This window comes from Rutidosis leptorrhynchoides, chromosome 9 (genome assembly GCF_046630445.1).
Source record: "Rutidosis leptorrhynchoides isolate AG116_Rl617_1_P2 chromosome 9, CSIRO_AGI_Rlap_v1, whole genome shotgun sequence".
NCBI classification, from domain to species: Eukaryota; Viridiplantae; Streptophyta; class Magnoliopsida; order Asterales; family Asteraceae; genus Rutidosis; species Rutidosis leptorrhynchoides.
In genome coordinates, this window is record NC_092341.1 from 328,523,070 (window position 1) to 328,550,861 (window position 27,792).

The 27,792-nt window shown below is 31.8% G+C and overlaps 2 protein-coding genes across 2 annotated transcripts; one reads left to right on the forward strand and one right to left on the reverse strand.

Moving 5' to 3' along the window:
• Nucleotides 1-4,809: 4,809 nt before the first annotated feature.
• Nucleotides 4,810-12,868, reverse strand: LOC139866092 (soluble starch synthase 1, chloroplastic/amyloplastic). Its single transcript, XM_071854227.1, has 15 exons — nucleotides 12,492-12,868; nucleotides 10,463-10,824; nucleotides 9,957-10,034; nucleotides 9,414-9,538; nucleotides 8,922-9,003; nucleotides 7,934-8,107; nucleotides 7,740-7,821; nucleotides 7,328-7,419; nucleotides 7,133-7,195; nucleotides 6,924-7,013; nucleotides 6,458-6,582; nucleotides 5,944-6,052; nucleotides 5,811-5,866; nucleotides 5,662-5,701; nucleotides 4,810-5,294 (listed from the first exon to the last, which is right to left on the reverse strand). Exons 1-15 carry the CDS (start codon nucleotides 12,754-12,756, stop codon nucleotides 5,136-5,138), a joined length of 1,902 nt encoding a protein of 633 aa, XP_071710328.1. The 5' UTR covers nucleotides 12,757-12,868; the 3' UTR covers nucleotides 4,810-5,135.
• Nucleotides 12,869-15,278: 2,410 nt separating this feature from the next.
• On the forward strand, nucleotides 15,279-19,822 carry LOC139865833 (RNA polymerase sigma factor sigA-like). Its single transcript, XM_071853941.1, has 10 exons — nucleotides 15,279-15,410; nucleotides 15,976-16,707; nucleotides 16,974-17,172; nucleotides 17,305-17,397; nucleotides 17,559-17,687; nucleotides 18,528-18,581; nucleotides 18,668-18,739; nucleotides 18,851-18,913; nucleotides 19,105-19,217; nucleotides 19,502-19,822. Exons 2-10 carry the CDS (start codon nucleotides 16,040-16,042, stop codon nucleotides 19,608-19,610), a joined length of 1,500 nt encoding a protein of 499 aa, XP_071710042.1. The 5' UTR covers nucleotides 15,279-15,410; nucleotides 15,976-16,039; the 3' UTR covers nucleotides 19,611-19,822.
• Nucleotides 19,823-27,792: the final 7,970 nt, after the last annotated feature.

Sequence of the window (27,792 nt, forward strand, 5' to 3'; positions counted from 1 at the left end):
ATTAATAATAAATGATATTTTTATAGTAATCTTATTTTAGTAATGATAATGAATAAATAATATTAATGTTAATAAAAGAAATCATAATTTTTATGACTAATTATAATAACAATAATACTAGTAATAATAACATAACAATTTAAATGTATCACATTTCATTATATTGCAACTAATAATATAACTAATACTTGATATTAATATTTAATATTAATAATAGCAATAACAACTATATTATTTCATATTTGATTATAATTAAATCGTATTTTGAATTATATTTCAAGTTATTATATATATATATATATATATATATATAGGGGCACGATCCATGGATAAGCTTAAAAGGAGTACAAACGGGATAAGCAAAATAAAATTTTTTTTTTTTTTGAATTTTTTTTTACATTCATAAATCTGCATTAAAATGCACCTCTAATCAATTTTTTTCATAAAAAAAAAGTTCAAAATCTTTCAGAAATCGATGATGAATGGTAAAATTAACCATTCATCGGGTTAATTTATCATTCATCTTGTTTACGATGAATGATAAAATTAATCAATGCTAAAAAAAACCAGATGAATGGTTAATTTAACCATTCATCTGTTTTTTTACCATTCATCATAAACAGATGAATGGTTAAATTAACCATTCATCTGCTTTTTTTTAGCATTGATTAATTTTATCATTCATCGCGAACAAAAATGAATGATAATTAACCAGATAAATGGTTAATTTTACCATTCATCATCGATGTTTACCATTCATCATCGATGTTTACCATTCATCATCGATTTTCGAACGATTTTGTTAAAAAACTTTTTAAAATTTTTTCGTTTTCTTCTATTTGCATATTAAAGGATCGCTTTTTAAAAAAAAAAAATTTTGAAATTTTACTTATCCAGTTTGTGCCCAATTTAGTGCTTATCCATGGATTGGTCCACTATATATGTATATATATTTAGGTATTTAAAATTATTTGTTCGTGAATCGTCGGAAATCTGTTGAAGTTTAAATGAATCGTCTCAAAGATTTTGTTTATATTTTGTCGGAAATTTCCGGGTTGTCATATAGGGTTTGTAGGTTTGGTTGCTTGTTTAGGGTTTGTGATATTAGGGTTTGTAGTGTTCTCTGTACGGTTAGGGTTAGGGTTAGTCGATGAAGATGGCACCCATTTCTGTTTGTATACCGGATGATGTGTGTTTGGATTACCAAAACGGTGGATCAGGTTTCTTGCAAACGAGTGATTAGTAGTGAGTTTTGTGTTGCCTTTTCGCCTTCTTTCAACCAAAGTCCAAACCTCATCAGCCGAGGGATTAGGAAAAGTCGGTGGGGGATTGTGATTATTATGATGGTTATATTGACGGGATGATTGCGCAGGTGGTGGATGAAGACGACGACGGCCAACAGTGGCCGGAGTAAAAGGCGAGGTTGGAATATTAAACGCCATCCAAGAGGCCATGAATTGCTGATTAAATGGATGAAAAACGGATTGAATCGGAGTATTAGATTGAATTAATATCGAAAGAAAAGATGATATTTTGCATCATAATAATATAACCACAATCGATTCAATCGAATAAGATTAAATATCTATTTACCACTGCCGTTTGTCGTCGGATGTAAAGATGTTGGATCTACAAATAATAGTATAGTATTGGATTTATCATTAGCCTTTAGGGATTGGAAGAGTAATTACCTTTTCAATAACAGATGTGTGGAATCGGGATCATCACAATCTCCAAGGGCAACAGATGTGTTACACTTCGCCGTACGTGACCACGATAGCTATGGCTAGTACCACATATCACGGTGACCACGAACTACACGATAATCGTTGGTTTATTCTTTCGGGTTGCAGTCCCAACGGCAGTTTGAGATCATCGAAAGGGGACTAAACCACCTACACGATAATCTCCCGCAGTTGCATACCCTGCCGCCAACTGCTGCACCGGAGGAAACCCGGACCAATCCGACGACATGGCCGGTAAAACCCCTCATCGCGCTGCCCCCGCAACCCAATGTGCGAAAATCAACCTTGTGTGAATTTCAAGGTTAGTGAATAACCTTGTGTGCAATGTTGTAGTCCCCGAGACTTCAACTCGTGAGTCCTAAACTCTAACAAAGAGTGTCATATCACTACTATCACTTGAAGTACAATATAAGGTTTTGGTTCTTTAATTATTTTCTCTCACATGAATCATCATTTACTCACACTTTTACATTTTTATTAGGAACAACGATGTATTTTAAATACAATTAATCAAGTGTAATTCATCTGATTTACATAGTATAAACTATACAGAGATTATTTTTTGTTTGATTATTGAGACCAAATATTTTACTCGTAACTCTTACATACTTATAAGTATACAGTAATTTATAAATTTTGAATTTTGCTCACAATCAACTCTGAAGCCGCTGTAAAAAATTTACTCCGTACATAACAATTTTGGTATATATGTTATGAATTTTTTTTCTTAATTTAGTTATCTTGTTACAAGTAAAAATGCCTATCTCTCAGGATAAATTGATTTTTGTGGTCTTTATATACAAACACAAAATATAAAGAAACAGAAACCAAAAAAAGTCAGTCATATTTTATTATATACTCTCTCCATCCCACTAGGTGTTCACTTACTTTTTGCACAAAGTTTTAGAAAATTCTACTAACTTCATTTTCCATTAATTATAAATCTTCTCTCAATAACTTATTCTTATTGGTTGAAACATCAAGTGAACACTTAAAATGAGACAACCCAAAATAAAAAGGTGAACATTTTAGATGGGACGGGGGTAGTAATATATTTATCATAAAGGTCAGGTAATTAACAAAATGACAAAGTGTTAATTGGAAAATGTTATGCTGCGTCCCTATTAATTACAGATTTCAATACGATGAGTATTTAGCTGATAAATGCACGTAACTCCCATAACCGTGGCCTCATAATTTTTCTCATCCTCCATATATAAATATAAATATAAATATAAATATACAGTATAAAATTAAATACTAATCACATTCTTAACACCTTCATTCCACTTAATAATTTCCCAATTACTCAAATATGGCAAATCATCAAAACTTCATAGAAGGCTTCAACTGGTTTCATTACTTAAATCTTGATGACACATTTCATTTCGAGTACAAACTTAACCCGTTTGTCGCACTGGAACACGAGTATAATGCATATAATCTGTCGTTCGAGTTGGCCTATAATACAAACCATCTTTCACATGATCAAAATGATTTTCATTTATTAGATGACTTTAGATATTTTGATCCCATTGATGAATATTTAACCTCTTGGGAATGTTGGCAAATCGAACAAGGGTTGCCGTTACTTAGTAACAGTAATGATGATCACAATGTAGCAAAAACTACTAATACTACTTCTATGGTTGTTGGTGCCGATTATGGTGGTCGCAAGCGATGGAGATCGAGAGCGCTAGAGTTGGAGGAGATAGAGAAGTGTTATGAAATGCCAATAGTTATGGCAGCAAAGGAGTTGGGTGTAGGAGTGACTGCATTGAAAAAAAGATGCAGAGAGCTTAATATAAAGAGATGGCCTTATAGAAAACTCAAGAGTCTTAAAATTCTCATCCAAAATGTAAAGGTAAATTACTAAATTAACCTTTTAGTCACTTGCTTCTCTGATTGCCTTGCATCTTTTGTTTAAAGTTGTTTTTAATATACATGACCTTATTTTACCCCTTAATCAAATGCATAACTTTGTTCCCACAAGGCTGTATAGCTTTATATACCTCTTTTCCTAGATATAGAAAATTTGTTTATTTACGGATTAAATGATAATGTGACATGCATATAATAGGATCTGGGATTGAATGAGGAGATTGAGATGCTTGAAGAGCAAAAGAGGATGATGGAGAAACTACCTGAGATGCAATACACACAAAGAACAAAGAAACTAAGGCAAGCTTGCTTCAAGGTTACTTACATAAAGAGAAGATGTAATTAATCAAGGGGAACTTTAGTTTTTTTTTTTTTTTTTAGAAAGTAAGGGGTATTTTAGTCCTTTTGTTATGATGTTAATTACAAGCTCATCATGTATGGCTTCACTCTCTCTAAACTATGTTTAGTTTGTAATTAATCGAGGAGCAGTTTAGTTATTTACCATTTAGTTATTTACCATGATTTTACATGTGACCTACTCAATCTTTATATAGTACTATACAAGTTGTTTATTTCAGTTTCAATTTTTACTTTGGCATCAAGTTAAAATCACCATAAATCAAATATCTTGGTGACACGTGTGTATGTATCTTCATAAATTACAAAATGTATTGATATATATTGCTAAATCAATCAAATACTATGAATCAATAATCTCCCATTAAGTATTATAGATTCGAACCTCGTCGGTTTACATTGTATTTCCCATTGATGACGTTTTTTTATATCGTTTCTGTTTCAATATGAGTGTTCATTTTTGAAAAAAAAGTAATTAATTATCTCCCATTATATATAATTATCTTCTTTTCTTTTAAACGGCGACATCAATATCGAATGTTCAACGTGAAATATTAGCTTAATTAGATATTAAACTTACAAAAATAGTAGGTTGACTTATAGTTCATACAATTTTATCTCGTCCGGAGCATCTATAAAACCAGAGTACCGGCCGTGATAATCACTATTGTAGGTTTGTGTAGTTTCGTGTTTATTTTGACGCATCAACTCTATATACAAAGTTTGCTGATGAATTGGTACTGTACCAAGACAACCCAAATCTGTCCATTTAGCCACCTCTAATTCTCATGTTAATATGGGACCAGTTGGCAGTTGCCATAAACATCACATGCTTATTCAACATTTAAGAAAATCTGTATATCTTTCAAAACTATTGTTAACATTTAACAAGATTATTATTATTAGCAACAATGATGTTATTAAAACCTATCTGTTTAATATAATACACTCTAGATATACAAAAAGCACCTACATGATTAAGAACTGCTTGCAGTCCAACAGCCAGTTATCAAGGTTGAATGCAATTTCCAACCAGACCCAGATGCAACCGAAGTTTGGAACTCAGCAACGATAAGATGTTTGTATTTGACGTATCAACAGATATGTACCACCTCAACCGTGGACCCCGTTTCGTAACATAATTCAAAATAATCAGCTGACATAAGGAGGATCAATAAACGCCCACTTGAAAACTTGCTCGTACTGGACCGCAGCATTATCCCATGAGTAATCCCGTTCCATCCCTCTCCTCATCAACCCTCCCCACGATGGCTTGTGATTCCTGTAAGTATCGATAGCAACACGTAGTGCCTGCAACATCCACATTATAATGTCTTATTAAGCTTCATGGAAGTAAGGTTTCACATATTATTTTTCATAATTTCATGAAAATAATACACATCCCCCCACCCGGAATAATCGACTTCTGACTCTTGTTTGTTCAATGTGTGAGCTTTTATATGATGAAATGATGTTTAGATATGTAGTGTTAAAAACTATATGCTAATACCATTTCTTAATATACATGTTTGACTAGTTGAGATTAAAACAGAACTATTGCATTCTAAAAATACGATACTTACAGACATAATAATAAAATATAACTCGAATCAACCCATTTTTAATGGGTCAACATGTTCCACCTCTATCTATATGTTTGGAGTTGAAGGTTACTTACATCCAACATGCTTTCTCTGGTCAACGGTTTAAAAGCCCATCTGTAAAGAGAAGATATAATATTGTAAGTCCAACACCAAGATTATATTATTGTATATGAATTTTCCGGTTTATTTAAGTTGTAAAAAGTTATGTTTACGAAATACATACCCGGTCCCTTCACCTTTGCCTTCATCAGCAAATGGATTGAAAGTTTTCACAGTGTCCTAAAAAACATAAAGTCGGCCTTTATAGCCTTTAGGAAAAAAACTAAACAGAATACAAAAATATGATTTTTACTCACTCCAAGTCCTCCGGTTCCATGGACTACTGGTATAGTTCCATATCTCATTGCGTACAGCTGATTTAGACCACACGGCTCAAATCTCGAAGGCATTAGTAGAATATCGCATCTGCATATTTAGTGAAAACTAATGTGTGACTCGTACTCTAACATGGTACGGGAGATCTGGCAATATGACCCATTACTTGTGAATGGGTCAATTGGGTTGTACTATATCACAAAAAACAAGTCAATTTGATATAGTAAAATAAAATTAGCTAACAATATAGAAATGTGCATTTTGATACATTTTACCTATCAAATTGCTTTTTTCAAAGTTTTAAATTGGTTACAAGTATATAATAGTCATTGTGATCAGTTAAAACATAATAAAAAGAATAAAAAGGTGTTTATGGGTCAACCCAACCCAACCTGTTTGGACATATACAAAAGTTACATGTTATACTCCTTACAAAATGCCCTGTTTCCCATCTCTGTTTATTAATTTTTTTTGAAGATATACTAGTGTTATTACCCTGCAGTTATCCGGTGAGAGATGGGAACATTGAATCCAACCCATCCACGGAATTTATCTTTGAAGGTTGCTTCAGTTGCTCTCATCCAATCTTCATATTGTTTTTCTCCGGACCCAAGCATTATCTGAAACAGGTTCAATCTTTACTCTTATGGCGTTCAATTCAGAAATAAAGGTTGCCTTCGTGGCCCAATGGTTCAACCCCAATACCTTGAGTATTGAGCACGGTAGAGGTCAAGGGTTCGATCCGTGGCTCTGTAAAAAGTCCGTGAGGGAGGTTTTACCGACCCATAGGCAGGAATTCGGCTCGATCCACATGCCCGTATGGATTGATGGATCGAGTCCTATTATGCGGTTCGGGTTTCTGCCCAAAAACACGTGTGTGCGTGGAAAATTATCGTGTGGGGTGGTTTTCGATCCCCGCCAGTGATTCCAAACCCAGCTTTCCAAAAGAAAAGAGACTTACAAATTGAACATCATCTTGCAACAAATCTGGAGTCCCTGAGAGAATTATATCAATTCCTTTTTGGTAGTCCAATCTCCCAATGAATCCTACCTGTGAAACGTGTTAACTTTAGTGAGGTGTATTGTGTTTCACCAAGACTTTAAATGGTTATTCATATATTTTTTGGGTAAAAGGGATAACCCCGGCAGATTTATAGGTATACATCTTACCAATGGAACATCAGGCCGAACTGGTAAACCCAACTCTTTCTGAAGGGCAATCTTGCATTCAATCTGCATATGACAAAAACTTTGAAATGACCATAACCAAGTATGTTCTTAATATTTCTGGAAGTACCTATGTCAACCTACTACTTATGAATGGGTCGATTTGGGTTTTAATATGGGTACTGAAAGGATACCAACCTTCCCTGAAAGGTCATCCAGAGAGTAATGAGAAGGTATGTGCTCATCTACAGATGGATTCCATTCAGTTATGTCAATTCCATTTGTGATCCCTGCACAGACATATATACATATCATTCACACATATGATACATGTAAAAAGAGGGATAACAGGCTGATACTGTAAACACGCAATTCCAAACAAAAGGGTCAACATTATTGCGCTTTCTACGCCTTTAATCCTAACTCAAACAAGAAATCCATGCATACTTATAATTATAAAACTGTACATCAAAGACCCTCTCGTCCGTTTTGAAGTGAAGTTCATATTAAAATGGTGATCCATAACCTAAATGTGTCAATTATAACCAATTACTTGCGAATGGATTGATTTGGAACGTGTTCCATATCAAATGGACTGCAAACTACATACCATTCACAACAGTTTTTCGACTAGTGAGAAGCTCGTCTAATCCGTTTCCGCCTTCCGGGGTTGTAATTTCCCAAGAGTAGCCCTGAAAATAACAATCAAACACACAATCAGTTCTCTATGTTAACATTTGATTTAATTACTTACGTGACTGATCACAGAACCTGAAAAAGTGGGTATTTTTGTGTTTTTTTTACCTGGCTAACTGTCAGTATCCTGTCAGCAGTTACAATTGCTCCTTTCAGAATATTAACAGCTTCTCCAGTGTCAAGAGCATGTGTTCTCGCCCAAGTGGGAAATACCCATCCCAAAGCTCCATACCACTCTGGGGGTAATCCAAAATTGCTGTAAGTTGATGCAGGCTCAACTCCCTATAAAATATACAAGATAATAAGACGTTCAAAAAGATTGACACTTGTCTGAATTAGGATTTAGCCTGACCATGAAACTACATGCACCAGTAAGGTACAATTTAGTCCCCATACAAGGTGCAAGAAGAAATGTGTAACATAATGGCCGACAATTGGTCTTACTTAGAGCTGGTAAAATGGGTGGCTGGGTATGGTTGACCCAAAATACAACATCTATTTATTATTACACAAAACTAGTGCGTTAATTTGATTACAAAAATTATAAATACACTTAAAATAATACTTATAATAATAATCTAGAAAGTTATATGCATTAAAACTAACTTAAGCTGAATTTGACATTTTCTAGAAGCTATATTATTATGTGTTTGCCTTTTATCGGTTATAGATATAACATAATTTAATTTGACTTATTAAAGGGTTGAAAATTTGAAATTGCCACATATAGTCGTAGCGGAAGAAAAGTTAATAGGCAACCCACAAAATAGAAATTATGGAAACCAATGAATCCTTAGTTGGGTGTGTGATGTATTTATTCTACTCATGAACAAGAATGGCATGACACAACATGCAAGCAGAAAACTTGCTTAATACTAAGGGATGGTTAAGTAATTTCTACACAAACTTCTGTTTTCAAGCCCTTGGTGAGTCAACATGCATGTTTTGAGAAACGTTCTCAAACTAGGTAAAAAAGGTAAACATTTTACCGTTCTCAAACTATTTTCAAGAAATACTTGGGTTACTCTTGCTGAAAGTTGTTGAGTGACTACTGACTACCAACATTTTACCTACCAAATTATAAAAAGGATCATACCTGGTGTGCAAGATTATGTATCACAACAATACTCCTAGCATCTTTGTAAACTCCATAAGGACGATACTTTGCTGCCAATAGTCTAGAGAATAATACATAGGTCAGTTTGCAGCTTTTAGGCCTCCTCCCGAGTTTTTTTTTTCGGAAGAAAGAAAAAGAAGTGGAAAGAATAAAAATCAAAATGTGTTCCCGAGTTTTCTTTTGTAGAGAGGAGAATTGGAAAGAGGGTTTGGACATCTTTTCTCTCCAAACTTTATCTCCACAAAAGAGTGTAAATTTCATTTATTTTCTTTTCAACTTGGAAGCACAAATATGTTTTTCTATCTTTTTTTCTTATATATTATTATCATTATATATTCACTCCTCTTCTTTACCTACTACCAAATTTTAGGGATTACAAAAAGAGCAAGGAAATCTGGTTTTTGATGATCGCAAAAAACATGCCCAAAGTATGAGAGAAAAGAATAAGGGTTGAGTGAGTTAGTGACATACACTGGCACAAGACCCGCATGCCAATCATTGGCAAGGAACAGACATTTTTCGCCATACGTAAACCCACCCAGCGGAAGTACCAAAGGAGCTTCACATGCTGCATGACAAAGCAAGGTGAACCGAAACTGTTCCAAAACAAAAGAATGTCGTCAATAAAGGAATTTATGTAAATAGTCACTGGAACTAACTAAGAAGTGGCAACTTCAACCTTCTTAACTTGTAAATTTGGTAGGTTCGGGATATGTTTAATCGCTAATGTGTCATGCGGTATGATAAATAAAATAGCTTATAACTAAATGCACGACATTCGCGGTGTTCTTTCAATGCCTTAAAACGCCCTTAATCATTAATTCAGTCAAAAATAATACGATCAACTTTGTAGTCATGTTGGACAAAGTAGATATTTATTAGAAATTCACAAACTTGGACAGCTACGGTTTCGAGCTAAACAGACCTTCTGGAAATGCACAATAACTACCCGTGTTGACCCATAATGCAACCAACCCTTTTTCCCACCTGCACTGTAACTTCCTCAATTAGTACCTGATTATCACCGAATGCCCCATAAGCGTCACCATATGGATTTCCAGGACGATGGAAAGAAGGGTGGTCCACAAATACCTAACAACAGCAAAAGAAGTTTGACATAAGATGATCGGGGCTTACCAACAGGTAGATAGCATAACAAGGTAACTAACTTCGGTAAAAATTCCCTTTAAGCTAACCAGTTCTTTTACTGCGAAAACCCAGAAAGTTTCCAAAATTTGATTTAAGATAATTCTTAAGTTAACCACTTTCCAGTCCCCCTGTAGTATTGTGTCGAGAAAAAAAAAAAGTCAACATTATCAAGGTTACCAACATGTCATCATTATGACAGGGTAACTGGATCAGGTTACATTCAATCAAAGATTTAAACTTTGATGTTTTTCTTGAGGGTAAAAGAGGTTGGTTATTATTATATGAGAAATTTGATTTGATTACCGAGGATGGTTACCATTATATACAAAAAGTCCTTTACAAAAGCTAATAAGAACAAAAAAATCCCATACCCAATCAACACCTGCTCTATACTCATGGAAAAATGCAACCTCCTGTACCCCACCAGAACAAGCAACCTTAATTCGACAATCAAGATCAACAACACTAGAAAACTTCTTATCTGAAGGTCCACCAGATATATATCTGGGCGTAACAACCATTACACGATGTCCACGTGCAGCGAGTGCAATGGGCAAAGAACCACAAACATCTCCTAAGCCTCCGGTTTTTGAGTAGGGCGCTGCCTCGGAAGTAACAAAAACAATGTTGTGGGTCAATTTCGTAGATGCTTTTTCTGCTAAGTCGTCAGCTACAAGTACTTCCTCTTCATCATTTGAAATGTTATCGTGAGAGTTGCTGACTACAGGGTTGCCTGAGAGTTCAAGTATAAGATTCCGTCATCAACACTTACATTTATCTTGAATAACTAATGCCTTCGATTAAGAACTTTATATCATATATGAGAAGACCTTGGATCAACAATATTCTAAAATGAGTTCTCCGATCCTACAATGTTATCAACCATGTGGTCTAAACTCTACATACAAAAAGGATACCTGCCAGGGGCGAAACTGTGTGGGGGCAGGGGAGGCGCCTGCCCCAGTGGATTTTTTTTTCAGTGTAAAAATTTTGGGTTTTTCGACTTTGCCCCCGGTGTATTATTTTTTTTGCCCCAAAACCTTCAAATTTTGCCCAAAATTCTCCAACCTTTGCCCCAAAATCTTCAAATTTTGCCCCAAAATCTCCTACTTTTGCCCCAAAATCTTCAAATTTTGTCCAAAAAATTGCTACAGTTTAAAAAAAAATTTGCCCCCGGTGAAAAAAATCCTAGTTTCGCCACTGATACCTTCATCATAGTGGTTCTCGATACACACAGGGTTGACAAACACACATATCAAAATAAACATTAAACGGATTATTGTACCAGATTGCTTTATTGTTGTGTTTTGGATGCCTAATTCTACCAGTTAACATGCAAAAATTTTAGTCTGTACTGATGACCAATTGGAAAACAATGATCAAGATTAACAAGTCTGAAGACTTCGCTTGGAGGCCACCAGGGCCCCAATGAAGCGAGAGGTCACGGGTTCGAAACCTGGCAAAATGGACGAACTTAATAGTGACCCTTGACTAGAGGGTGCTTTTCCTGGCATCAGGGTGTCACCTGGGTTCCCGATGTCCCGAGGTTTATCCGCTGCGGGGGCCAATGTGCCCGTTCGTAGTAGGGGTTCCTCGGTTATCAAAAAAAAAAAAGTCTGAAGACTTCAAAACACTTCGGTGCAGGATTGTTTATTCATCAGATGTCAAACACATTCTGTGCCTGCGGAAATAATAGACTTGGAGCTCAATTCAACCCCAAAAGTTAACTCAAGGGATGGGGAACTCAAACTATTATAAGCACCACAATATTCCAAAAGTTAACGGGGATGGGGAACTCAAACTATTATAAGCACCACAATATTTAGGTGCCTAGCCGATGTCGCAGATTACTGCGGGCGCGGTCCCAACATCAATAACCGTAGCTCTGATACCATGCGGAAATAATAGACTTGAGCCCAATTCAACCCCAATGTTTATTCATCAGATGTCAAACACATTCTGTGCCTGCGGAAATAATAGACTTGGAGCTCAATTCAACCCCAAAAGTTAACTCAAGGGATGGGGAACTCAAACTATTATAAGCACCACAATATTCCAAAAGTTAACGGGGATGGGGAACTCAAACTATTATAAGCACCACAATATTTAGGTGCCTAGCCGATGTCGCAGATTACTGCGGGCGCGGTCCCAACATCAATAACCGTAGCTCTGATACCATGCGGAAATAATAGACTTGAGCCCAATTCAACCCCAAAAGTTAACTCAAGGGAATGGGAACTCAAACTATTATAAGCACCACAATATTTAGGTGACTAGCCGATGTGGGATGAGAATTATATTACTCAGCAGTGCCTGATAATATAATAGCTTGAAAACCAAAATTGAACTCACTTTCACACTTCATGTTGATAATTTACTACTTAGTTACACAGCACATACCTGACTGAGGAACCAAACGGAATCCAACAACTGAGCCAGATTCATCTTTTTCAGCACCTAATAACACACCTCCTCCATCCGTACTTACGTCTTCAACAGAATTACTATATCCATCCGATGATGAGCACCGACAAATCGATCTCAATTTCACATTACAATTCCTATGTTTACTACTTGCAATCGGACGAAATGCGAATTGCTTATCAATAGTGCCTAATTTCACCGGAGCGAAATTAGGGCAAAATTGAAGCAGTGCGGTTTCCATGAGAGAGAAAAATAGGGATAAAATCAGTAGAGGACGTAAAAGGAAAGGATTGTGTGAATTTGAGCATGCACAGTTGTGAGTGTGTGAGAGATAAAGTGTAATTAGTGTGTGTTTTTATATGGAGTATATACTTTAGTTGGTTGAGGATCTCTAAATAAAAAGCGCGAAATCCGAGACCAGATCTATATGTATTACGTAAAGTATATTATACGATGTCGTTTTCTTGTCGACTTGATTTTCCTTCTATCCCTTTAATTATTACCTTTTTAATTAATTATTATTTATTTATTTATTTATTATTTACAAAAAAAAAAAAAATTAAACAGCGATTTTTTTGAAAAATGCTAATAACAACCCTAAAGGTTGTCATTAAGGAACTTTTAAATGTATGTGTTGATTGTACAATTCAAATAACTAACTATTTTCATAGAAAAAATTATCCACTAACTTATAAATATACAACTGTTTTTGCATAAAAAAAATTCTTAATGACAACCTTAAGGGTTGTCATTAACATTTTCCTTTTAAAATCAGTGGATCATTTATTATTTATAATTTAGATTTAGATAATACTTTTTTAAACGCCAACTCAAACATCTAACGCCTTGTTTAAATCAAGTTACTCTTGTTTATTGTGTTATCTTAATTATCTTAATTGATGTATCTGATTTAGGAAAAACATTGATGTGCACTTTTCTACGTGCTTAAATTGGTCTTCTTATCTTTCTGAGGAGTATCTAAATCTTAAAAATAAAAATAAAGGTAACGTTTAAAGTAGAAAGAACTAATGAGGATAATAGTGATGAAGAAAGTCTACTTACGCGAGCAAATAGACATTTGGGGAGCAAATAGACATTTGGGGACCAAAAAGGAGTTTTGATTTAATCACTTGTTCGAATGTCACTGAATGTAATATCTGAGTCCTATGTATTCATCATCGTTAATGGTTTGTTAGATGCATAAAGAAAACGGGTCGGGATGTTTATTTGTCTTAACATTATTTAGAAAAATATGTAACCATGTTATGTCTTAATATCTGTTCGAGGTAGGGTTCATACATAATTGGTGTCTATTTATGTTAGTTGTGTAAAGTCAAATAATTACTGTATATTACTAGCGTGTATATGTTACTTCAAATAAACACATTTTATTCGATGCTAATCTGGTTTTTGAAAACAAGAAAAGATTCATGATATGATGCAATATGTATCAAGTTTACATTTTAAATTGATTATTTTCTTTCTTTTTACTTGACCCGTTAAATATAATATAAAGTGTTATTCAATTAACATTATTTGATATGTTCCCTTTGTTGCTAAAATATTTATGTTAGTTTCTTAGTTGTAGTTATAGCACATAATTATTCCATTTAAAACATGTATGCGAATAAAGATTGGTGGTGTACAGATCAACACATACCAAACTACCCCACTTTAATTGTTTGTAATACACACGCTGATTAATCAGAAAGAGACAGAGAAGGGATCCGCTCCTAATTAATATCTCGAACGAAAACTACCAACACCAACATAAATAAGGTGGTTCGAGATTGTGCTTTTAGAAGTTAACCTTATTTTAAACTTATATGTCATGTCATGTTTACATATTAACACAAAACTCTTTACGTTTTACAAATTACCACCAAACTTTTTACATTTTTACAAATTAACATCAAACTTCTCATTTTTTTACAAAATCAAATACAAAACTTTTCACTTATTACAAATACGCATAAATTTTCACTGTTTATTAGCTACTACTAGTACTACTACTACTACTTATTATTATTATTATTATTATTATTATTATATTATTATTATTATTATTATTATTATTATTATTATTATTATTATTATTGTTATTTTCATTTATTATAAATCAACCACATAACTTTTCACTTTATTACTATTTACCTTTTTCACTTAAAGTATATAAATTTAAACCTATTAATAACTACTACTCTGTACTACTAATTATTATTATTATTATTATTATTATTATTATTATATATATTTTATTTTTATTAAATAATTTGTACTAATCATTGATATACACCTCACTTTATTGATGGGATAATCATTACTCTCGACAAAACAGAAATTAAAACACAAAAATGATTAATAATACTTTCTCACTTACGAGTCAACCACATAACGTTTTACTTATTACTAATTAATCAAAAATATTACTCCGGATTATTTAACATTTTAACTTATTACAATCAACCACATAATTTTTCATTTGTCACAAATCAACTATAATTATTATTGTTGTTTTTATTATTAATTGTTAATAATAATATACTATTTTGTTTTATTTTTTTTTATAACTTTAATTTTTTTACACATTTAAATTTATGTCATTTACTTTTATTTATTCATCTTTTTTTTTCAGTTGACTTTAGCTAACTTAACTTACCAAACTCATTCTACTTCAAAAAATAAATAAATAAATAAATAAATAAAAATAAATAAATAAAAAAGATTTTGTAATTTTGTAGATGAAAACAAGACAGAAGTTGATACAATCATACCCCCTCTGCATTCAGGTTCACTCACTTCATCCTGTTTATCATCACTTCTCTCTCTCCCAAACACAAACATACAAACACAAACACAATTGGAGACTGACCAATCAACAGCTTGTTACCAAAGGTAAATCAATGTCCAAACTTGAAACTTAACTTATACCGTACATGTTTTCATTCCCGCGATTCTTCATGTGTTGTTTCGTGTAATTTTTTTTGGTGAATTACAATATGCTAACTCATTGTTCAATTTTTATTTATTGTGTTGTGACTCAACCTGCATCTTATACTTACAAAATTTAATCGCAATTAGCAATCAGCTCTCGTTATTAAAGGCATAATCAGCTCTCAACCTACAGTAAGATGACTCAACCTAAAATGAGATGTTTGTGTTGGTGTTGCCTTGTTGTATTAAAATTTGAAGATGAATTTGAAGATGAATTTGAAGATGAATTTAGAAGATTCGAACTCAAAACGTGGATAACGAATAATGATGACCTGTCAACATGCCCTCCTCAAGGGGTAATATGTGGAAGGCCATATTGAGACTGGATTCTATGCACATATGTTGAGATAATCTAACTCCGTAGCATTTTGTGTTTTTAATTATCTACATATATTAAGTTTTTGAGTGTTTGTGTTGGCTACTCAATTTTCAATTAACTTTATTATTTTGTCCTCCTTTTTTATAGCTCAATTTTCAACAATTCTGTTTACGAGGAAATATGTTCTCACACGTTGAATAAAGCTATAGACATGTTGTCTACAACTGCAGTTGGATTAACAGCAGGAAATAGTATTTTGGGTTCATCATCTTTTTACTCCAATACAACTGAAAAACTGTCATGCGGTAGCGAAACTGGGTTCACATTCGTTGCTAATAAAAATGCAATCATTGCAAAAAAATCATCTAACTATAGTCATAGTCCTATGTCCAATTCGGATATTAGTACCATAAAATCAAAGGAACATGTCACGTCTGGTTCAAGTACTGCAAGCTGTACAAACGAATGGGTTCGTTTATCTGACCATTTGGAGGATGATGTCAGCAGAGATGAACTTTCGGTTGAGGCTTTATTGTTTATCCAAAAGTCACTGTTGGAGAAACAATGGAACATTTCAACTGAGAGGACTACGAATGCAAAGGAAAAAATCAACAAAAAAGTACTTGTCACCGGTTCACGCGTATCTGCACGCACGCGAAGACTAGAAGCTAGGGAAAAAATGTATAATACTTGTTTTGATGATAACAAAGGGTCTGCCGTAAAGCAGTCAAAGTCAACGCTAGGTGAAGAGGTTGTTCGTAATCAATTCAAAAGTCATGTTAAAGGTGTGACAAATGAGGTATTGCTAACTCAATCAGAGGTGATTGTTTTGTCGAACAAAATTAAAATTGGTTTACGCTTGGAAGAGCATAAATTAAGGTAATTTGTTTTTCATTTATTATAAATAAAAGGATTTTGCTAATGATAACCCTTATGTCTGTTAACATGCTTTAAACAGTTGTACATAGCGGTTACTTATTAATTTAGTGGTGGTGGTTACATGAATGTACAAATGTTAAAAGTGCGTTAACGATAGCCCTACGTTAGCAAAATCTTAAATTAAATATGAAGAAATTTGAATGATTATATAAGATTGAAAGATGTGTAACTTGTTAATAAAATTGCTGAAAATATGTGATCTTTAGATTGAAAAAAAAGTTAGGAAGTGAACCTTCAGAAGAGCAACTTGCAACTTATATGAGGCTTTCGAGAACCGAGCTAAGAACAAAACAGATTGAATGCACTTTAGCAAGAGAGAAACTCGCGTTGAGCAATGTGCGTTTAGTGATATCGATTGCACAAAAATATGATAACATGGGAGCTCAAATGGCTGACCTTGTTCAGGTGACTATGCTTACTTTTAAAAATTCATTAGCTTTTAATATAATATACTATAAATATAAATATACTATAAATAAGAAATAATGCTAATATTTATATCTGCACAGAATTATCATTCATATTGTTTTGTTGTAGGGAGGTCTAATTGGGTTACTTCGAGGAATAGAAAGATATGATTCGTCTAAGGGTTTCAAGATTTCTACTTACGTTTATTGGTGGATACGACAGGTAAATTTAAAGTATTACCATAGTAATCCAAACAAGTTTTCGACGCTGTTATTAGACCCGCCCATTATGCCACCCCTAAGAAATATGACAGTCTTCATATTCCACTCATACCAAGCTTTTTATATATTTGTTTATAAGATGATCATACTTTTTAATTGCAGGGTGTTTCAAGAGCATTAATGGAGAATTCTAGAATCCTAAGATTGCCTACTCATTTGTATGAAAGGCAAACTGCGATCCGAAATGCCAAGATCAAACTAGAAGAACAAGGAATAACACCATCAATTGATGTAAGTTAATAAAATATATAACAGTTACTGAGAAATATTCAAATGAAACCAACTTTTAAGTTGAGATTCAAGGGACCAATCAGAGTGCGACACGTGTCGCGATAATCACATGTGATTGAAAAAAAATAAAAAAAAAATGTGTTTAAAAAAAAAATTCCGAATTTTTTTTTTTTTGGTTTTTTCGAATTTTTTTTCAATCACGACATGCAGTAAATCACATGTGATTCTGCATGCCAATCACATGTGATTCTGCATATCAAATCCAATCACATGTGATTGAAAAAAAAATTATTTATTAAAATGACGAATTTCAGTAAATTTGTGCTAAAACCTTTAAACACCAAGTTTTTGATCAAAACTTGATCAAATCACCGAATTAAAGTATGAAATTTTGAAGATATGATCACGAAACGCTAACAAACTTAATCAAATCACCGAATTAAAGTTTGTTTCCTGTTGAAATTTTTTTTTTGAAAAAAAAAATTTGAATTTTTCTTTTCAATCACATGTGATTGTGTTTTACAATCACATGTGATTGGGTTTGATAATCACATGTGATTGGATTTGAAATGCTAAATTTTAAAAAAAAAATTAAATAAAAAAAATTTTCGAAAAAAAAAATTAAAATTTTTTTTTTTTCATTTTTTTTCAATCACATGTGATTGTCGCGCCACATGTCGTACTCTGATTGGTCCGTTGGATTTCAAGTAAATTATTGGATTCAAGGGATTACAACTCAACAGTTACTTGGAGAAATTATAAAAATGTTTTTGATTTCCTTTTTCTATTTGTTTCTTTTCTTTTAGCATTGAATACTTTCGTTTCTATCTGATACCTTAGAGCATTGCTGAAAGCCTGAACATATCTACAAGGAAAGTTATAAATGCGACTCGGGTACTAAAGTGCTTTACAAACTTGTATTTTTGTAATTATTTTAAATGTTTTTCATATTCTTAGATATGAAATACCATTCCATGTAGGCAATCACTAAAGTGTTCTCACTTGATAGGGGAGCTTATTGTCCTGTGAATGGTCATCAAACACTCGATAGAGTAAGTGCAATATTAGCTTCTATTCGTTATTTAATTTATAAAGAGTTGTAAAATGTTCTAAATTTCCACTCAATCTTTAGTTTTGACTGATGTTAATGTAAACTGCTGCAGGACATTGCAGATAATTGCATGGAAAACAATCCATGGCATGGAGTAGATGAAACGGCTCTCAAGGTTTTCTTACATGATTTTCAGAGTTATATAGAGTACATTAATTTTATAGACAGTATCATTTTGGGTCAGCCCAAGCTGACCCGTTTTGACTTGTTGCCCAACTCGTCAAGTTTGATTTCTACCTTTGACTTTAAGCAATCAAAATGAGAACTTTAAAGTGTCTTGATGACCAACTTGATCTGATTTTGCAGGATGAAGTGAACAAGCTTATTGACATGAGTCTTGGTGAACGTGAGAGATATATTATTCGTCTTTACTATGGTCTTGACAATGATTGCCTTACTTGGGAAGATATCGGCAAAAGGTACAACGATTGATACTGTTTTGTATCAACATGTTAACAAACTTAAATAATAAACATATTATTATGACTCAACAAAAATTCTAAATATGAGGTACTATAAAATCTAAATGCTTCCCTTCCAACTTTAACTAGAGATAGCAATTTTGACCCATCTACCCGGCCTGTACCAAAATTACCCTTTTGACCCTATATTCGCCAACTAATTATCCCACCAATAACTACCTTTTATGTCGCTATAAACTACCATAAAGCAACTAACGTTTATATCTCATCGGATATTCCAGAATAGGGTTGTCGAGGGAAGGCGTTAGGAAGATAGGACTTGTTGCTTTAGAAAAGCTAAAACATGCTGCAAAAACGACAAGGCTCGAGACTATGCTGATAAACCAGTGATATACTAATTTACTTATTTACCTGGAAATATGCCTGTTTTCCTTGCCTAAATTTTAGAAATATACATACTATATACCAATGTAAAGGCTTATGGTTTCATGATAAGAGTTAAACACACTGTATAAAAGAACATACTGCAGAAAAGATCTGCACAAATCATTTTGTTTAAGAGATTATATATAATCAGTGCGAGATTTTTTGCCATTAGTGGAGACGGATTCATAATGTGTAAATTTTCATTCACATATGCATGTGAATAAGAAAGTGTATAGCAAATGCTCAATCCTTATCATGAAGACAAGGTATGAAGAGATTTTTTTGACAGAACTACTGGGAGTGGATCGGATATTCGGATGCCATTTCATGGCTCGACCCACAGATTTAGTTATTATTTCAAAACTCATAGTTACTATTCATTAGGGGTATTTTGGTAGACACAATTTTTATGTTAAACCTGTGAAGTGAGGCCCAACCACCCCTTGTTAGTAACGGTGCTAAGTAGTTTTGCAGCATAAAAACTAGAGTGAAAGACACTTATAAAGACAAAATCTAAAAATTTGACATTATGTAAATGTAAATGTAAATGTAAATGTAAATACCCATAAAATTAAAACTAAAAATCCTGAAAACATAGTAGAATTTGGAGCCTTAACCTAAAGATAGATTAATTCATGTTTGTTTGGCTCTCATTAGCACACTAACGAGTATGCTAACTTCCCAATTTGCTTTGAATTATCAACACAATCCAAAAGCATATAGAAACTAAGACAACAACTTACTTTTGAAAAGATAACTTAAAAAGCATATAGAAGCTACGACAACAACTTACTTTTTGAAAGATAACGCTAACAGAAGTATCGCATATCTTTTAAATTATTGAAATACGACAATCTTTTTTAATGTATTGAAATATGACAACTCCAGCTGAGTGACAGAGTATAATAACAACTATAGTCAATTTTGTACGTCCATATTTCTTCATGTTCACTTCACATTGTTAAAAAACATCCAAGTCTTGATCTTTTATGTAGCTAGTCATTTTTGCCTGTTTGGTTATTATCGTTTGCCATTTAATATTATACAAAAGTTTAAGTTACCGATCATTGTGCGTTTCTATTAGTTACTTTTATTTAATAAAATAGAATATAAATAAAAGTAATTAAATCCATTTCCTTTACTCTGAAATAAATAAATGTGATATATTTTAGCGTTTTAAAAGAATAATCTCTTTAATATATTAAAATAGGAGCATTATCTCTCCTCCTTACAAAATAAGACCCCTTTATGACCATAAGATCTCTTTAAAGATTCAATCTTAGCCATTCATTTGATGTATTAGCTAACAAATAGTTTACATTAGCTAATCATCAAATAAAAAGTCTAAAATACCCTTAAGATTAGAAAAAACACGGGATAGAAAATCAAAGTTAGGGGTTCTAGACATGAACTTCATTCACGACTTGAGAAAAAAACCCTAACTTTCCTCCAAAATCCTCTACGCCGATCAAACTCACTTCCACAATTTTTGTCGGGAAGTTTTAACTGTCGTCAGAAATCTTCAAAGAATGTGTCTTTGTCTTCTATCTCAAAGGATTATCGACTGGATGGCCTCCAAATATCGAATTGCGTTTTAAGACATTCCTATTAGGTCTCATCCAAATCCGATGAATATGTATGACAAACGGATGGCGAGTTGTGAAGATTTTGACCATGGTATATTTGTATAGTTTCTATGTACCGTTCAGAAAGACAACAACGATTGAATGCGAATTGCGTTTTGAAGCTACACATATGGTATTTACTTTTCAATATGTCAATTTTTTATATTACAATTATTGTTTTTCCGATCGTTCAAAGTCCACCGTTAACCCTAACTCGGCATTAAAACATGACGTCATTATTTGATTTGTGTTTATCATTAATTTCTTTATGTTTTATTTAGTTCATTGATCATTCAACAACACAATGCGCTGATTATATGTTTCCGGTATATTTTCATTTACAACAACCATTTGAGATACAATTATGTATATTGTAATTTATTGCCAAGCTAAAATCTTAAGATGTACCTGGTAAAAGCTTGATCTCATTGTTTCAAGACACTTTTAGTTGTCATGCATTTTTTGAAAGCTTTTTTGATTCATTGGTTAAGGATGCTTACTTTTAAATGTATGTTCAAGATGCTTATATGTTTTGGAGAGGTATTTTCTGAAATATCTTATTAACCATTTTTGTTAGTGCTTTCTTGGAATATGTATATAGGTTAAAACTTAAAATGCAGTGCATAACTTGATGGATTTGTAGATTCAATACGTTGTCCGTTCGCATAAGACTAATATGAAGTGTTTAACCCCACAAGATGAATAGAGAGCAAGAATGAGTTGCTTTCATCTAACAAAGTGTAAGGGAGTTCCCAAATTCATATAAACATTACCTTAAATATGTTCCTATACTAACTATCTTGTCTCTAATGAATTTTTGTTTACATTGTTTTTTTAACAACAATTTAAACGAATTGTAGTTTTTGGAACATCTTAAGCTATACTACCTATCTTTGTGTGGTTGTGGCGACTGTGTGAACTCTAATTGAATTTTTCATAGTTTTTCAGTATCAATTCTACCAAAATGCCTAAGATCTACAAGATGGGTCTATGACACAATATTATGAGTTAGCAAGATGGTAGGTATTTACAAGATCTATCTTATCTTTATGTTATAACAGATCTATCTTACTTTTGTGTTACAACAGTTCAAGCATCTACCCATTTTGAGAGAGCATTTACATGGGTCATTATTTCAATATTATGGTTTGTGTGGTTACAAAGGAGTAGAGAACCAGTATTTGGTCATGGAAATGTAAGGAATTGGGTTAAATGTATATTGCTTTAGGGTGTCACAGTTTGAGGTTGAATTACATCATGAGTAAAAAGAGGTTTTTTTTTTTCAGCTGTTGTGAAATGATTTTTTTTATTAGGTTTCATGTATTTTGTATTGGTGCATGTATGAGTTTATTCCACTAACCAAGTATTTGTGTTTAGGTCTCATTGTGATTTTATATTTTTGGGTACCATTTGATTGTGGTGTTTCTATCTATGCAGATTCCGCGCATTTACTCCTTAAGAAGAAAGTTACACCAAGAAAAAAACGGGTTGTTTCTGGTTCAATACCTACCACATCGCGGGGCTGTTTTTACAACCGCAAAGCGAGTTTCTTATGGGGATGTTGTTTTCTGAGATATATTGTCAAGACCCGTCCTAATTCATCCGGACAAAGTCCATATCGATTACAAACGATTCACAATAGTTGGTTATATCGCGAGGTACTTGACCTCTATATGATACATTTTACAAACATTGCATTCGTTTTTAAAAGACAAACTTGCTTTATATCGAAAATTGAGGACATGTAAATCATTTCATAATATATTCAACTATAATTGACTAAATAATAATCTTGATGAACTCGACGACTCGAATGCAACGTCTTTTGAAATATGTCATGAATGACTCCAAGTAATATCTTTTAAATGAGCAATTTCACAGCGGAAGACTTCTTTCATACCTGAGAATAAACATGCTTTCAAGTGTCAACCAAAAGGTTGGTGAGTTCATTAGTTTAACATAAATAATCACTTCATAATTTTAATAGACCACAAGATTTCATATTTCCATTTCTCATAAACATACGTCCCATGCATAGAGACAAAATATCATTCATATGGATTGAACACCTGGTAACCGACATTCACAATATACATATAAGAATATCTCCATCATTCCGGAATCCTCCTTCGGACATGATATAAATTTCGAAGTACTAAAGCATCCGGTACTTTGGATGGGGCTTGTTGGGCCCGATAGATCTATCTTTAGAGTTCGCGTCAATTAGGGTGTCTGTTCCCTAATTCTTAGATTACCAGACTTAATAAAAAGGGGCATATTCGGTTTAATAATCCAGCCATAGAATGTAGTTTTAAGTACTTGTGTCTATTTCGTAAAACAGTTATAAAAGCAGCGCATGTATTCTCAGTCCCAAAAATATACAGTATATTGCGAAAGCATTTAAAAAGGGATTAATGAAACTCACGCATATAAATATTGTAAAACAGTTAATAAAGCATTTGCATGTATTCTCAGCCCAAAAACGTAAAGAGTAAAAGGGAGCAAATGAAACTCACCATACTGCATTTTGTAGTAAAAATACATATGACGACAATGAACAAGTGTAGGGTTGGCCTCGGATTCACGAACCTATATCAATTGTATTTCTATTAAAACATATAATAGAAATCTCATAATTTTATTTATTTATATATATTATTTATTTATATTTCGTTGTTATATAAGGTTTATACTAGATTCTATTTAAAAACATATACTTAATTTTATACCTTAATTATATGTTATATATATTTATTTTGTATATGTATATAAAGTGATTAATATAGTTATATTAATATATATATATATTTAGTATTATATTATAAATACTTCATTTGTATATAAGTTTTTATATAGGAAATGTTAATATGTTTTATATATATTTATATGGAATATTAAAATAATTATAGTATATGTAATAACTATGTTTTATTGTACAAAATATTTATTTGTTTAAAAATGATAGTCTTGTTATTAATGGTTTACTAATAATAATAACTTTCTTAATATCGATAATACTAATAATAATAACGATATTCGTTAAAATCGATATTTATGTTAATAATAGAAATAGTAAACCTAAAAATTATAAAAATGATATCATTACTTCTATTAGTGAAAAATAATAATAATAATCCTAATCCTAATCATATTAATAATAGTAATACTTATATTAGTAATAGTCTTATAAAATTTATAATAACAATAACATTAATAATAATAATAATAATAATAATAATAATAATAATAATAATATAATAAATAAAAAGAAGACTGCCTCATAAATCCTTCCTAAAAAGAAATGCCCCAATCCGGGCTCGAACCCGAGACCTCTCGCCCACATAACAACACTATCGACCGTTGGGCTGTTGCCCATTTTCTGAAATATTACTGAATCCATATATATATATATATATATATATATATATATATATATATATATATATATATATATATATATATATATATATATATATATATATATATCCCGTATTAACTAGTTCCATTTTCTTCTTCTTCAACATCGATCGATCAGAGGACAAATGTATTATCAAAATATTGATTTAAGGTTTTAATAAAAATTGAAATTTAATTATAACTGACTGGTATTGAAGGTATTTGTTCAACAAACAATCGAAACAGAAAAAGAAACATAAAAATAAACCTGATGTTACAGGCTCGCGATGAACAACCCAACTCAACACTCGATTTCGAATTCAAGGCAGTTTTACATTATAGTTACAACATGAAGTATACTCTAAATCACCTTTAGAAACTTTTTGAACCTTTAATTGATCTGAAAACACCAAACAGAGTTCGAATTTCTCAATAAACAAAAATGTTGACTTTTTGAAAAATAACATTGACTCATAAATTGAAACTTGTTAGAAAGAATTGAGCCTTGAAACTTTGCAGAAAGTTCGAATGGAAGATTTCTAACCTAGCTGAAATAAAGGATTTTAAACTTTAACTCAATTTCGATGTAATTGATTTTGAGTTACACGTACAGAGTATTTAATGAGTGTTCTTCAATATTTGATAAAAATTTCGACAATTTGGACTCTGTAAAAGATAGTTGTAGTTGTTAAAGGATAATGTGGGTTTTTTTCGGGCATCACTGGCACTGAATTGCATCATTTGTAAAGCCAAATTGATCGACAGGGATTATATTCAAGGACCGATAATTAAATAAAAAAAATTAAGAAGACAATGACCCTAAACAGATTTTGTTTGATACTGAATTTGTTTGGGAATCAAGTTGTACGAATTTTGGAATTCAATTACAGTAGAAAGCAACTGGTAGCTGATTATGATTCCTACTTAATATAATTATGTAAATAATTAATATAATTTAATAAATATAGTATTTATAATATTATTATAAATACAATTAATAATAATCATAGAAATAATAATAATAATATTACTGATTTTATATGTATAATACTATATATTATGGAGTATAGCTGTTTTATATTTATATACAAAGTATTTTTATATTTATATAAGTGTTGTATTAAGTAAATTATTGTTATCAATTTTATTAATAATAATCCATTAATATTATTAATTTTGTTAAGAATACTTAATAATAAAAATACTAATATTAATAATAATAATAATAATAATAGTATCAATAATAATAACCATAATTATATTAATAATAAATAATAAAACCTATAATAATAATTATAACAGTGATAATAATAATCCTATTAATGATAATATTAATTATTTTTAATGTTCAATAATATATTTATATCTAGTAATATCACTAATATTAATCATAATAATTAAAATTACAACTTTACTACTGGTTATAATAGTAATAATGATGTTAACAATGATACAATAATATTAGTAATTGTAACAACTTAAATGTATCAATTTTCATATAATAAGTCTTAATAATATTATTAATATTGAATGTAATGATGTAACAATTATACTTGTAATTACATTTAATATAATATACAATATTATATTATGTGATAACATTTATCTATATATTACAACTAATTATAAGTTATATATACATTTATATATATATATATATATATATATATATATATATATATATATATATATATATATACATTTTAATTACACTTATTTATTTGGTATATTATTTTTACATAGTTAGTTCTAATGATTTAATTGTAGTTTACTATCTCAATTTTATTATCATACTGTTATTTATATTTACATATATATGTATATACATACATATTAGTTTACAGTAATTGTTCGTGAATTGTCGGTAATGGTCAAAGGTTAATTGAATTTATGAACATAGTTTCAAAGTTTTTGAGACTCAATATAACAGACTTTGCTTATCGTGTCGGAACCATATAAAGATTAAGTTTAAATTTGGTTGGAAATTCTCGGGTCATCACATATATAGTACAAGACATTTGGAGACGCTACAAATTCAAGTACATGAGTTCTGGAAATAGCTTCCAGAATAGCAGGTACATAAAGGGTCATTTTCATTAGTGTTGTAGTGACCCGAACTTTTCCATGTTTATATATATATTAAATGAAATTGTTATTTACATGATTAAGTGTTTCCAACATGTTAAGCAATCAAACTTGTTAAGACTTGATTAATTGAAATAGGTTTCATATAGACAATTGACCACCCAAGTTGACCGGTGATTCACGAACGTTAAAACTTGTAAAAACTATACGATGACATATATATGGTTATATATATAGTTAACATGATTTTATTATAAGTATGCATCTCATTAGGTATTTTAACAATGAGTTATATTGTAACATCCCACCTTTTTCCGTTTACTTTCCGTTTATTCATTTTAAAGTCCGTTATATATTTATAACATCTTTCGTTAATACGCGTTTTAAATTATCTCGTTTAGGTAATTCACGCACCCGATTCAAATTAGAGGGACTAAACTTGCCAAGAGGCCAAAGATTTAACTAGGTCAACTAGTCAAACCTTCAACCTCCTCCTCTCATTTCAACATCTCCATCTTTTACTACTTCCTTTTTCTCTCAAAGAACACCAACAAGAATCATCATCCAAATCCGAGCTAGCGGGTGTTTTGCAAAACAAATTACATTTTTGGAATCCTTGCAACTTCCTCTTCGATTCCATACCAATTTCATTACATTTGGGTAACTTTCTAAAATCACTAGATTTTGTGTTCTTGATGTTTTTAACTTATAAAGTGTGTTAATTAGTGTCTATGGCTCATTGTGATGTCGTATATGTAAATTGTATGCTCGATCTTGTGATTTGACATAACTAGCATGAACTTGAAAAAGTGTTTGTTAAATCTTTGATTTTGGATGATGAAATGTGTTTAGATGTTAATGTTTGCATGTTCAAAGTGTTAGTTACTTCATTAGCTTCGTTTTGGTGTGTTGATTGACATGAAAACCTTACATTAACATGATTATTGGTTTTGGGATTTTGGTTAGGGTTTGATAGGCTTAATATGAACTTTTGATGCATCAAATGCTATGAAATGTTGTTGATAAGTGGTTGGTTGCAA